Source organism: Excalfactoria chinensis, chromosome 1 (genome assembly GCF_039878825.1).
Source record: "Excalfactoria chinensis isolate bCotChi1 chromosome 1, bCotChi1.hap2, whole genome shotgun sequence".
NCBI classification, from domain to species: Eukaryota; Metazoa; Chordata; class Aves; order Galliformes; family Phasianidae; genus Excalfactoria; species Excalfactoria chinensis.
In genome coordinates, this window is record NC_092825.1 from 169,662,003 (window position 1) to 169,676,792 (window position 14,790).

The 14,790-nt window shown below is 39.9% G+C and overlaps 1 protein-coding gene across 8 annotated transcripts in view; it reads right to left on the reverse strand.

Moving 5' to 3' along the window:
* Positions 1–3,893: 3,893 nt before the first annotated feature.
* Positions 3,894–14,790, reverse strand: part of GRIA4 (glutamate ionotropic receptor AMPA type subunit 4) — a 213,909-nt gene continuing 203,012 nt past the window's right edge. For 2 of the 8 annotated variants that reach the window (XR_011902624.1, XM_072326689.1), the window contains 3 exons: positions 13,058–13,172; positions 10,759–10,893; positions 3,894–4,592 (listed from right to left, as the gene is read on the reverse strand). Coding sequence is in view for 7 of the 8 variants with exons in the window: in XM_072326689.1 (XP_072182790.1) it covers positions 4,428–4,592; positions 10,759–10,893; positions 13,058–13,172 (415 nt within the window). In the remaining variant the exon portion in view is untranslated. Of the gene's footprint in view, positions 4,593–9,236; positions 9,420–10,645; positions 10,894–13,057; positions 13,173–14,790 lie in introns of all 8 variants that reach the window. The other 6 variants (XM_072326687.1, XM_072326692.1, XM_072326691.1 and 3 more) reach the window with 6 other exon arrangements.

Below are 14,790 nucleotides of genomic sequence, written 5' to 3' on the forward strand. Positions count from 1 at the left end.
TGATAAATAATTTGTAGATAAGTGTAAGTATGTGTTAACAGTTGCACTTGGTTGTATCAGAGCTGAAATTATTTTAGAAACTGATAAATACATATAACATTCAGTTAATGATTAAGATAGCTAAATTTAGTTGTTTATAGGAAAATTATGTGTCTGAGGTCTTTCATGCTCTGTGGAGATCAAGATGTGAAAATAAATAACCTGAATAAACTAAAGAGTAAAGTTGATTTACTGTGCCTGTTATATTTGAGATGCTGTAGGCTATTTGAGACATCTTCATAGTGGCCTTAGATCTGATCCAGGATCTATAGCAAACTCATAATTTGTTGGACTTCCAGCAGGACACTAGATAGGGTACTCAAAGGCATCTCAGATGATCCTAATTGCTCAGCTTTATGCAGTAAAAATACGACTTCAGTTGATCAGATCACTCTTTTGGTAAGTACATTCATTCAGCCACATGTGGCTATCCTCTGCTTTTTTTTCTGGTTCTCTTCAATGACTGAGGAACCTTTGGGACTGACTGGCATGTCTCTGAGCTGATGGGGTTCCTACTTGTGTGCCCCTGGTGGCGCACGGTGTTAGAACCGCCGCTTGCAACACCAGAGGGCCCGGGTTCGAATCCCCCTTGTGGCGCAAGGGGTAAAACTGCCGCTCTGCTACACTAGAGGGCTCAAATCCCGGGAGCTGGACTCGATGATCTCTAAGGTCCCTTTCAACTCGCACAATACTATGATACTATGATGATACTGGACTTGTAGCTGGAGGCCAGGCAGAATGGTATGGGGCACCACACTGGCACCAGATGCCTATGTGAAGAAGATTGGATCAAGTTCTGCTGTGTGTATTCTTTTTGAGGACAAATCTTGGAAAAGACGTGGATGACATTTGAGTAAATACCTTCATACGAATAGTATAATTTATTCAGTAGCCTCCTTTATTCATTTTTTTCTCATTTTGAGCCAGTGATTGCCACAGTGGCTGAAGCAAAACAGAAGCATGGAAAAGAGCTATTGTACCTGGAGGACAGGATGCAGCATAGCTGCAAACAGGAGCGGTATCACTGCTTCTTGGTGCCTTCTGGAAGCCCTGGTCTAATCACAGAACCTTAGAACCTCATGCCCATTGGACTAGAAACCAAAACATTCCTGAACCTGACCTGAAGGTGAGTCCTCCCACAGGTCATATTTCCTGCCTGTAGAAGGGAGGAAGTTATCTTCTAGCACAGATGCTCAAATGTCTAAGCAGGGAGAAACACAGAGGAGTGAGTAATGTGAATCTCTGGAGAAGGGTGAAAAGCAAAAGAAAAAAAGTCTGAGGGATAGCTGAGATAGATATGTGAAAATGGTCGTAGGAGTCATTAAAAGTTACCCCTTTGAATAAGACAGTAGAGTAAGCTACTATGGTGAGGGTGGAATGATACTCCACAAATTATAGTCTGTTCTCTGATGTACCAAGTTCCCATCTGGTTCTATTTTTTAACTTTATTTTTATTATTTCATTTTTGATTCATAACCACAGCATTTTATTACAGGCGTCACAGTCTTCACCACATCTAACCAAGCTTTCTATGAGCAAAGCATTCCCTGGCCAAGGACAGGGCTTGGAAGTGGTGAGGAAATGGAACTCTTCTCCTTGTGGCTGTTGGCCATGTGCTGCTCTGTGGGTCATGCTACCCTATGGCTGTGATACTCAGTGGCAAAACTGGTCTTGCTGCTCCATCGAGAATCCTCTCCATAGGAAGTCCTTGGTAGTTACTGATGTCTCAAAGGACTGCAGGGTTTGGCTGTCAAGTGGAAACCCATTTAGGCTCCATGGGGTGACATTAAAAACTGCTGTGATGTGCCATATGCTGAAAGTATAAAATAAGTGCAATACATCAAAGAGATGGAGCAGGAGGTAAGAGGAGTAAAACAGGAAGACAGTAAAATATCCCAGGACATTAATGGCACTGCTCATAGTCTTGAATGAAGGAAGGCTGAAGACAAAGTCCTAGAAAAATAGACAGGCACAGTAGAATAGTGTAGACAGCATTTCTTACATTCAGTCTCCCAGTCTGTTCAGCCTCAGCCTCAAAGACTTTTCTTTCCTTTTTTTTTTTTTTTTTTTTTTTTTTTTTTTTTTTTTTTTTTTTTTTTTTTTTTTAATTCAGCTGTAAAAGGAAGTATGAGAGAGAGTTCACAGCTTTACTCAAACAGGAAAGTCGGACAAGCCACCATTCTGGCCACGGACACAGACAGTGCATAGTAACTCATGAATGAGATAAACATGCTAGTTAAACAGGGATATACAGTAGGTTGAGTCACAGCCATTCATTGTACAGTTAGATGCCCTTTCTCTCTGAAACACCTGCACACTTCATAGTCATTGCGCCTTAGGGGTAAGCATCATCTTATTTTCACCTTTGCCTGCACTGTCAGGATTTGTGTAAGAACTGCTCACCCTCAGCCTAGATTACAGTTAGTGGAAAGATACAGGCTTTTTGTGCTATGATTCAGCAGTTCAGTGTTTTAATGTCTGCTTTAAGATGAGATAATTCATTTTCATTTGTTATTTCTCTCTAATAATTCTAAAGGGTGTCTGGAGAAGAGAAATTCATATCTATATATCTGATACTTGAACTGAAGCTAACACTTTGCTGCTTTATGCCTGTCTGTATTAGATAGAATGAATCTCATCTCCATAGTGCTTTTTTATTTGTCCTTTGCTGCAGTTGTTGAGCGTTGACCATCATTTGGAACCATAAGGCTCTGCTCTCAGCATGCACTCCTTTTTGTGAGGGACCAAAGGCCTGGGACCCAAGAGGAGAACTAGCGACAGAGGCTGGGAAAATTGAAGCTATTTGAACATGACTACTTTGAGGCATTAGAAGTTGTGATTAATCCAAATCTGATCTGATCTGCAGTCTGGACTCTGACATGGAGCTGCTGCACTTGTGCTAAGACTGGATTTGTAGACCACCACAGTGTCTAGCACAGACAAGAGGAATGGCCACCACGTGAGATGAGTGATGGATGTGCCTTCTCCCATAGGCACTGAATTTGATGGTGCCTAGTAGCCTTTCCCTGATGTCACTGAAAGGATGGATGATGAAGGCTCATGCTGCTGGACACTGAGAAAAATCTACATACCAAGTCAGTTTGAAAGATTACTTCCCTGCTCCCTAGTACAGCATCCTTTGAACTCCCCAGGGAACAAACACCATCACTAAATGCTTCTGTAACCTACCAGTTTCAGTGACTACTAATAAAGTACCTAGTGAATAAACATCGCACTACTCTGATATTTTAGACTCCTGTCTCTCCAAGGGTTTCAGAATACTTCACAGACGCATTCAGACCACATTAGATAAGGTCCTGCATCCTGGAGTAATTAACAAACCACCCTGTTCAGTTTCCCAGGTGACACCCCTACTTGTCCCTAATGATCAGAAAACAACTCAAGTTCTGGCAATATTATAAGAACGTTTGTTATTTTATTCTTTTTGGTGGGTACAAAAACCACAGTTTCTTACACAGAACAAGATTATAAATAATATCTGTAACATGAGTGACCCGTAGTCTCTTTTGATTCTACACTGCAGACTGATGATGTATTCTAAACATTTTTTTTCATTTTCTTTCTTGTATTAGACAGATGCGAATCTGTGGAACACGGAATGATGGAACAGAATGAAGGTAACAGCAAACAAGAGGATGACCAACAACTTTTATAAAAAAAAAAAAAAAGTCTCTGAATTTTATTACAGTGATGGCATTTTATATCAATTATTGCAATGAATTGTTCCCTAAGATGGTTAGAAAAAAGAATTGTGTTGTCCTCTACCGAATTTACATCAGTTAAAAAGCAAGCATGTTTCAGTATTCCTCTTTTTTCAAAGAAAATGTAAATAATTTCTTTATTTTTTTTTTCACAGGATTTACATATTTATTATTTTCTTATCACAGTTTAGTGATTCATTTCTACAGCTGAACAGCTGAATATTCTTCCATTGTATATACTGATGTTCTGGAGACACAGGTTAGCATGTTCATTGACTTCTATAGCTATTTTTCTCTCTTTGTCAAGACAAAGACTGAAATGTCTTTTCTGAGCATGTTCTTCACAGTTTAATGCGCTAAATTGGAAAGTCTTATTAGTTTTTAGTCCACTCAAGTGAAATTTGTTGCTGTTAATACACCCTTCCCAGCGCCCTCCCCCCAAAAAAACTAAATTATGAATTTTCCTGATATAAAATCTGAGTTTGGGTTTCCGAGCTGAGCTCATGCACATTGTTGCTGATGATGACTGGCGCATTTGGACGTACTTCCCTTTCTCAGCCAAATTATTAGTTCATCAATGACACTCCCATGTCGTTACAGTCTGTGCTGTGTTCCCATCAGTCACCAACACAGTTTAATTAAGGCACTCGATTATTTTTTTGGTTTTTATGGTAGGTCCGATGCAATTACAGCCAATCCTGAACTTTGTCTAATTGCAGTTCCAGAATGCACAGCCTTCGGGCAGTCGGGAGTCAATACGCGGCCATTTTCACCAACACTCCCCGTGATGGATAATCTGGCTTTGTTTCTTATGGCTTCAGAAAAGGTAAGCTATGATCAAAAATAAAGGAGAAAAAAAAAAAAAAAGAGCGTTAGAAAAGTTCTTCCCTTCAAGAAACCAGAGCACAGCAAACACCAAAATATTAAATTTTAGACATCTGCATTTTTTTTCTTTCATTTTAACGTTATAGTTAATAATAATCATACATATAAAATACATAGCATATATGGGGAAAAAGGCTTGAAATTCTGAAGGTAAATTTTACTACAATAAATCATTATCCATTTAAATATAATTTCCAAATTTGAACAAGAAATTAACAGAAGGAATATTTTCATGTAAAGTGCTTCAAACTACGTTCATATTTTGTTAAATGAGAGTCAAGACCTTTCATGAACCTGAAAGTATTAGCCCCTTTGAATAAAGTCATGCATGAGTATTTGTAGACTGAGATCTTCAACAAGCATATTTCAAGGTAAAAGAAAACTACTGAAAATTGCTTATAAATTGGTACAGCTCTTTCAGTTATCCTTGTGATAATTCCATGGATCAAATCTAAAGAAACTGTTGCTTTTACTCATAATGCATCCATTCACAAATCTCTTTTCGTATACGTACTCTGCTGCAATCAGGGAAGGTAAAAACTTTCTAATGAAATACAGTTCAATGAGGAAAAACACATTTTCTATAGTTTTCTACATTAGGACTAAACTTTCCAGAAGATGTAAAGACCTGCCACCTCAAAATCATTACATTCTGATAAGTCAAGCAAAATATCTTGTTTAGAGACTGATTGCCTCAAACAGAAGAAAAAACATTTGTACTTATTCTATCTAACTTCAGCCATACAAAAATAAGGAATCTAATCTAAGAGGACTCTCTTGTAATGATAGAAAAAGTCAAGGTGCACCTGGCACAGCAGGCACCTGCACTACATTGTATTGAAACAGATCTCAAAGACACTGTGTTAAAATAATAATTAGTGGATAATTCTCATTTCTAGCTGACAGAAACCATACCCTATGTAACTAACTCTTGTAACTGATGTGCAGGGATGCAGTCTGGAATACTGATTGGAAAAACGAGGGATGCAGGAGAGTGCGTTCACATAGGAGCAAAGGGATGACAAACATAAAATCATTTTATTTGCCTTGTTACTGATCTCTGCGTTTAGAGCTTTGTCCCTCTGAGCCCAGTTTCTCTTTCCAAGGTAGCAGTGAAATCCTAAACTGAGATAAGGGAGATTCTTTAAAACTCCCCTTCTTTGGGAGCACCTCTAAGAAATGCACCTTCTCATATTGCATTACTTTTACTAGCTCCTTCAAAGAAAAACTCTTCCAGCATAGCTGCCCTTATAGTACAGTAAGATACAAATATAACAGCAACTTCCCAAATCAATTGCTGCAAAATTCTCAGGATAAGGCCCAGCTTACAAAGGGTATTATGGCATTCTCCTCAAGCTGAAAACTTTGGCTTTGTTAAACATCAATTGCAACATCCAAAGGAATCCTTTGAAAAGTCTCCCTACTGCTGCAGTACTCTGTGGCAGGGCCTGTTATCAAGCAGATCTTGTCCTAATTCAATGGCTAGATATAAAAATTGAGGAACTGATAACATGTGAGCGAGGACCTGGGCCCACTAAAAACAAAAGACTTCAGCTACACCCAGCAGCAAATAAAAAACTACATTTGCAAAGCACAGATACAATGCAATGTGGTGGAACTCCACATGGTGCATGTCCTGTTGCAAATGTGCATCAAGGATCCTCTGCCTGCAGAAATACACACAACATGTTTTGGTCAGTGGCAAGAAAAGGTCTTTAGCTGAGAGATGGGTGACCAAATCAGATAAGAATGCAGACTGGGTTGGAAACAGGACAGTCTACTCCAGATTTGGTAAATTTTCCAGCTGATTGCCATTGGGTACAGCATCTCTCCATCCCTTTGTCACTGGGAAATCAGAGCTCATGTTTACAGAGGATATGTGAGCTATGCAAAAGTTTATGTTTCTCTAGCTCTGCAGCTTTCTGGCCATTGACAACATGCTCACGAGAGAAAAACACTGAAGAAGGGATCTACAAAAAAGAAAAAAAAAAGCAAATGAGGAAAACAATGTCTCAGCAGCCTTCCATGGAACAACAGAAAAGCTTCAATAAGGCAACTCCTCTCTGCTCACAGCACAGGGTAACAACAACTCAGCAGCACACTGCAGGAAACAACCCAGACAGTTGACAAAGCCAGCAAGAGCAGGTCAAACTTGTACTCAGGAAGGTGCTATAAAGCAAACTAACCAGATATGTGTCTGTTTTATTTCAAACTAAACTGTGGGTAGTGAGCCGGACTAATACTGTGCTTGATTGCGCTGTAACAATTTCAGATTTATGGCCTGGCTTTAAAAATGGTTTCAGGAAAGACTGGGATAAGAGGGAAAACTCTCAGTATTTGCTACGAATGTTAGGAAGACACTGTTCAGTAAGTGTACACAGTTAGTGGTGTTAGTTTCAAGCTCAGCGGTAGTTAGCTTTCATATTAATGTCATTAGTTTTGATTAAACTAGTTGTTCACTATTCATGTGAAAACGTCGACTTGTTCCCAGCAGGAAATAGGAATGTAGGAAGCTGATCTCCTCAGTCTATGTAATGTTAAGTACCCAGTTGCTGGGTTTCTTTGTTGTTTAGAAGTCTCTAGCACCTGGGTCACCTGGGAATGTCTTCGCACACATACTGAAGATGAACTTTCAAATATTTCTACTATATGAAATATGAAATTGGATGTATATAAGTCAAGATAAACGCATTACAGATTTCCTGATCTGTCTTTTACAGTTTGGCTTTGTTAGCCATTCATTTTGTAATTTCATGTAAAATTATATATAGTTACATTTGTAAATTTTGTATTTAATTTGGTCAGTTATAGCCAGCACAAGGTGGGAGCGCAAGCAAAAGCTGTGGAGCTGGGAGCTGACTGGTGAGTCTCATGGCCCTCTGAGGACCATGGCAGCAGCGGTGGCTGGGAATGTGCCTCTGGGACAACCCCTTTGTCACTCATGGGTTTGATGGGAAGAACCCAGCGGTGTCTTTTTCTGAGCAGCTGAAGAGGAGGTTGTTGGCTCCTCATTGCTTCCAGACTATCGGGTTGACTGGCTTACGAATAAATGAAAATGGGAAAGCACTGCTCCGGGAAAGAGAAGGGATTGCTCCCACTTCAGAGTATGCTTCCTTCTCTGCCAGGGGCAGATGCAATAGTCTGTCTTCTCTTCTGAACGTCTTTACCACACATTTGTGTACTAGTCTTACGTTTCCATTTTCTGCTGCCTTGCAGACTGATGAATTTCCCTGTGGCTACTCGTTTCTTACTGGATTGAATTAGAAGAAAAAAAAAATAGTAATAGATGTTAATTTCCAAGTGGGTTATTTAAGCCGATTTCTATCAGTTCAACACATAAATAATTAAAACTATTTGATGTCATCTTAAAAATAGGCATGTTGGTTACTCATGCAGGTTAGAACTGCCAAGCATCTTTCTGTATTAGCAAGTTTTAGTTCTAATATGATCCCTTTACACCTTGGATAAATGAACACATCTGAGGTTTTGAGGTGCTAAATACAGACATATATCTGCAGAAATACGTGTGTGCAGCACTGTGGCTCTGTGCTGCTGTGGGCTGGCAGAGGTCTATGAGCAGTGTGGGCAGGAGAGGGCACATGGATGGCACCACACTGCTGGTGAGTGTGACCTCACCTCAGCAGGCTGCCTCCCACAAGCATAAGCTCTTCTATGTCAGGTTCATGTGCTAACATTTCTCCAGTAACTAGGACAGCAAACAAGATAGGGAAAAGGAAGAATTTCTGGAGTCAATGAATATCTGCTCAAAAATCCAAGGCAATTTCTATTTTTTTTTTTCTTTTGAAATTTTTTAAATGCCTGCACCCTGAAATGTTTTTTAAATGTTATCAGAAGTTACCACTGTTGCAAAGATGAATTTTCAATAAAATAACATACTGGTTTTAAAAAATTAGTTGTCAACATAGATTTGCTTATAAAAAGGCACTTATCGTTGGAACTTCTTGACATGCACACATTGTTCTTTGTACTGGGCTAAGGATGCTCTCAGTGATGGGCACTAAAGAATTCTAGGGAAAGGATTTTTTTTTTTTTTTCATAATTATTTTAATTGGATTATTTAATGCAATTGGAGAATCATAGAATCATTGAATGACTTGGGTTGGAAGGGGCCTTAAAGCTCATCCACTTCCAGTGTAGTTGCCATGGGCAGGGCTGCCAATTGCAAAGTCAAGCACTAGATCAGGCTGCCCAGGGTCCCATCCAACCTGGCCTTGAACAACTCCAGAGATGGTGCACCCACAGCTTCTCTGGGCAGCCAGGACTTCGCTTCTTTTTAAGACCTTTGTTACAGAGAGCAGGCAGTGAGCTTGGGACGTCGTCACAGTAGTGACCACTGACCTGCACCCCTGGAGCCACGATGACACCTACTAAGCTGGGTGATCCATCAGTAAACTGATGCTTTGCTGTGCACAAATCAGGCACAGTAGGATATCGGGTTCCACGACAATGCACATGTACCCAGGGCCATGAGTCATATATAACAGGGAACCAAAGAAAACCGCACCACAACATGTTTGGGAAACTCCCCAGCCAGCGCATGCCAAGCCCCCCCTTACCGCGAGAACCCACCTATTCCTTGCAGCGCTCCAGCTACCATGCTCAAGCACCATGCTCTGCTCACTCTGTGTCTGCTCTGTACTGTATGGTTCGGTACTGTACCGGCTGTGCCTTTAGCCTGTATGCTCCTCGGGACAGGGACCTGTTATGTGCTTGGCACACTTCACCTATAGTACAGCGCCGTGTACTCCAGCGCTATATGAATAATAAATAAAAAATAATAATCGCATCTCCATTTGTTTCCCCTGAGTTTGTTTCTAGGTGGCAACATAACATTTCTATTCATCTCATTTCGCTTCATTTTTGTTTGTTCCTTCCTCTACAGGGATAGCTCAGTGATTTCAGGAGGATGTAGCTGTTTGTTAGAAGAGGCAGAGATTGTTGTGTGCAAAGGAAAGGGGCTCAAGGTAGCAATGAGATGGCAGTGTCCTGGCAGCACCCCTGTTACAAAGCAGCCAGAATAGCTTGGAAGCTATGGAAGAGTTATGTTTAGAAGCTGTGTGCCATTTCCAAAGGTCAGGGAGCTGATTTGACTATTTTACTAATGATTAGTTGGCAAGATAATCACTGCATGGATGAGATCAAATGCATTAGCAAACTACTCCTGCATGCTTTCTAAGGGCAACTATGCAGGATGTATCTCAGCAATTATCAGCATTTCAGTCCAAAATCACTGCATGAGCTTCTGAAAACTGTGAGTTCTGAGCAAGGAAAAGGGCATATGTTACTAAAAGCTGAGGACAGTAGTCCAAATCTGTTCAGTTGTTAGTGAATTTTGGTGGTTATTATGTTGGGCAAAGCTTGACCTGAAGCAGGAGACTGTGGGGGTGGAGGGTGGGGAAAGCCACACAGTTAGCATAAAACACGTACTGAAGGGAGTGTGAAGGGTAAGGGTGGTGAGGAGGAGGAGAAGGTAAAACAACATTTATACTTCTTGTAACAGTGCCTTGTCTTCCATTAGGTTAACTATGGTTCAGTGATGTTGCCTATCCTAAATCCTCATTGTAAGGAAGATCCAGTTAGGGCCAACAGAGAATAATAAAAATTTACATCAATTTGCCACCAGTAGAGTGCCAACCTTTAGGAGGGCAGACTGGCCAATCAAGCAATTAAACACTGGCCCTCTGGATATGTTTTTTTAGGACCTCAATTTCAAATAGCTGTCATCTCCCAACAGATTGAATAACATTGGGTTGTTATAAAAGTAATTTTTGCATTAAGAATTTCTTGTAATGCAGATGTCTATTAGCAACATAGAATAGTATACTGTACATCTGCAGCCAAAAAAACTGAACCACTTTGCACTGAAGTTTTCCAAATTATAAAGCTCTGTTTAGAAGCAAGCACCACTAGACAGACATGTCACAACACTGCAGTACAAGATGCATCACCCACTCACTGTAGTAGGCCCTAAGTCCTACCCCTAAATTTTAATACTTTCGGTTCCATATACGTTGTAACCTTCTCTATAAGTTGCTAAATTCTGGGTATTCTGCGAGGAAGTTGGGATAAAAGTCTGTGCACTCTTTGCCACCTTCATTCGCTTCGCCTCTGCCCTGGACTTGTAACAGAACTCTATCAAAGCCACCAGCATTGCCAAGCCCAAGCCTCCAACCAGAATGTAGAAGACTCCAGCAACGTTGCTGAGACTCAAGGCACTCGTCTTGTCCTGGGGAAACAGAAGCAACACTGTTAACTCCAGCATCCAGACCCCTGCAGCACAAGCTACACATTTAAGCATTGGAAATAGAAATAAACAACAACATTTAGCTAAAATTAAGAGACCATCATTTACATTCTTCTCACGAAACTTTACCTATTGGGATCTATAAAATACATTTTAAGCACCTACTTCTCCTGATCAACATAGAAATATCATAAATCTATTGCCAGTATATCAGGATGGCATTGTTTACTTATTGCCAAGGATTATTTCCACTAGCTGGAGAATTAAATAATGACACATCCAGTCCTTGTTAGGGCACATTTTAACACTGGCATCAAACTGCATTTACACAAAGCTTTTTAAAAGCTTTGGAATACAGAAATCCATTTACATTAAACAAGATTCTGCTTGATCTTCACTAAAAGACAATTTTCACTTGTGATAGGCATTGCTGTTATTTTAAAAGATCCAGCCTGACTTTCTGCTAAAAGGTAAAAATGACAAACGAGGCTTAAGTTATTGGAAGAAACACTTCTTGAAAGTGAGCACTGTGTCATACACATCATCATATCTTTGCCTCTTACTACTTATTGTATTTTGTTTCTATTCTATTCTAGATACATATCTGGAACATGCCCATGGACTACTAAGGCTCTGCAGTTATACAATTTTATAAAAAATGATTTATTAAACCTTACATGGTACTTATAATTTAGAAAACCATTACACAACATTCTCCAACAAATTAATAAATATACAACATCTGATAAACAATCACCGTTTTAGACTTACTGTTGTAAATAATGTTTCTACATTTCTCTATACTTCACTGCTTATTTATGATTCACATATGTTATGATTTGAAATCCATGTGCATTTTATAGCACAGTTCTCAAGGAACTCTCTCAGGATTGATTCCCGTATACTATATTGTGTGCCTTAAGATACTTATAAAGCTATATTCTTATGCAGACTATATAATCTTTACCTAAAGTAAGGAGAGTACTTAACTTCCAATTATAATTTGTATAAAAAAATAACTTAGTCTCAATATTTGTGTTTAATTTAAAGAGGCACTATTAGTTGTGCTGTCACGAGACCAGCACAGTAGCAATTCCTATGGATGTAAAGAGGTATTCTGGTTTTACAGATGGAATTTTGCTTTGTCTCTTTTTAGCTGGCTAAGAGGATTCTGAATGCCTCATACATGACTTATTTCTTCTGGTGATAGTTGCTAACACGGTGCTTGGGGAACAGGGAGCAGTCAGGGCTGGGAAGGATCTGATCCAAAGAACACAATGCATTGAGGCTTCCTCAGCCATGCTCTATGGGTGCTCTGCAATCCTCTTTATGGTTTTCACTTTTTTCTCCAAACCACTTTCAAGAAAAAGCAAAATGTGTAGGGCACGGACTGTGAGCAGTCATGGTCCTCCCAGCTCTGGGTATTACAAATACATGTCCAACTCCAGCACACAGAGCTGGAGCTGACTGTGGTGCACCAGAGAAATGCCTGATTCTGGGCTTGTCCCCAGGGGAAATGTCAGTCTCCTCTCCCCAAAGCTGCAAGGATTACTTTGGGAATGGACTAAGGTAAATTTAAGGAGCAATAGAAGGCAGTGAATTACTGAAGACTTTCACTCCAAAGCTCAAGTTAGGACTTCCTTGATTCCTCAAGGAGCCAGAGAACTCCCTAATAGGATCCAGGCACAGCCATCCTCTGCACAGAGAGGAAAGGAAAGCTTAGTGCTTCCTCTTGTTTGAAAATAGGAAGCCAGCCAGCTCTGAAGGTAGAATACATGGAAGAAGCCAAGCCATACAGCTCCTGGGAGCAGAGGGGTACAGAGCATCCTCCTAGGCAGGATGGAAAACTATAACTCAATCTGCCTCCCTCAAAAAAAAAAAAAAACAACCTACTTTATAATTCTTCAATGGCTTCCCTGAAAAGTTAGGAGGGTATGAGGTGATTTAGGGAGATTTATATTGCTGAATACTTCAGAAAGAAATAGTGCTTCTTTAAACTAAACCATGACCCCCATCAAGATGAGGCCAAGCCAATTCGCTCTTGTGAGTGTCTACAACTGCTTATTTTACTTCTAAGTAATTTTGTTCATTACTCCCTTTACTGCTTTGTGAACACGATAGTAGGTCCCGAACTGCAGCGACTGACCTTACTTCCAGAGTCCTTGGGTCCACATTCACCTTTATCGTACCACCATTTGTTTTTCAGCTTGTCTAAGACGCCTGCCTCACTGAGTTTCAAAACGGCAAGGTTTACAGGAGTTCTTCACGTGGAAAATAACATAAATAACATTATATATGTTATTTTATGTTATTCAAGTAAAACTACATAGAATCGCATTGCAAAGTGACAGAGCAGAGGCCACAGTGGGTGCTATGTCATGTACTGTTGGCCCAGGTTTAGAGACAGACATACGACCGGGACCTGCTCCATCGCTTTAGGTAACAGGCACATACTGCTGGGGAAGATTTGTAAATAAATGGTATGCAATTACTGTGAACCCAAAACTATTGGCTTAAACACATTAACAACATAGCCTCCAGAGACATAATACAATACAATTGTATATATGATTTAAGAAACATATTGTGTTCCTTGCTTTTGATCCATTTGTGTTTTGCAAGCATACAAACTAGTGATATGACTTGGCCATAGCTATTTCATTTACTGCCCTCAAAATGAAGCTGGCAAGAGAAGGAGCAACTCGTGCCGGCTGCCACTACAGCTCTCTCTCTGAGTGCCCACTGCCACTGCCCTGTGCCTCTGCTGAGATCACCACTACCAGGATTGCATTTCTGTATCCTATTCCAACATTCTTTTTTCAATCTCAAGGCTTTTCTTTCAATCCCACTTATTCAAAAAGTCCTCGAGGGGTCCCAGGTTGATTATTAATTACTGCTTGGGGTGTCTTCTCTTCCTTGAGGCATTTGCTGTGGGCGACACAATGGAATTCAACATTAAGACGAAACCTAATCTTATGCCTCAAAGCCTCGAACTGCTATGATAATGCCCTGCTTCATGTGGTTGCAGCAGTTTATTTTCTCAAAACCTATAAAATGATTAAGTCTTATTTTCCATACCTTCTGCTTTTAAACACTGTTTAATTCTTAATGTGATAGGCATATAGTTATCTATTTATGTGCAGGTGTGCATGCAAATACAGTATATATAAGAGAAGGAGGCAGATAAACAGAAGCAGCATGTGATAGATAGGCTGCTGGTGATAACGGATGACATAGAGACTGATCTTGTATGTACCAGCAGATTCCCGTGGTACCATTAATCTCTCATAATGCACCGTAATCCATACCCTACTAAAATGTCAACTCATGAACTCAAAACTTAAAATAAAAATAGACAACAAAGTGCAAAAATTAATTGTTACAGAGCAATTCAAAGAGAAAAGGGGCTCTTATTTACACTCTATAACTGGTTTCACTGGAAAGCCCTAACAATTTATATATACATATATTTGCATATGTATTAGCATACATATATTTCATCTACACATAAGAGCTCCTGAAACTTGTTTGCAGCTATTAGCTCAAGAGATCCTGGCTTTCAACATTTTCTGGTTACTCTTTGTATATATTTGTATACAGTGTGAGCTTTACCTCACTTCAGCATTCCAACCAAAAGTTATGCCTGTCCAGGCTTCTCTGTAGTTAAAAGAAAAAGATGGGTTGAGCTACCAATTTTAAGGGAGGTTGAAACGTTCCATCCAGATTTACTACTGAGGAGGCCTCAGTGCTGCATCAAAATGACAACTTTTGACAGCGACAGCTGGGTGAGAAAATCCCAAGGAACTCTCAAGCAATCTCCTTAAATAAGGGAAATGCTTCAGCCACTTTCCAAATCCCACACGCTCTAGTTCATATGGA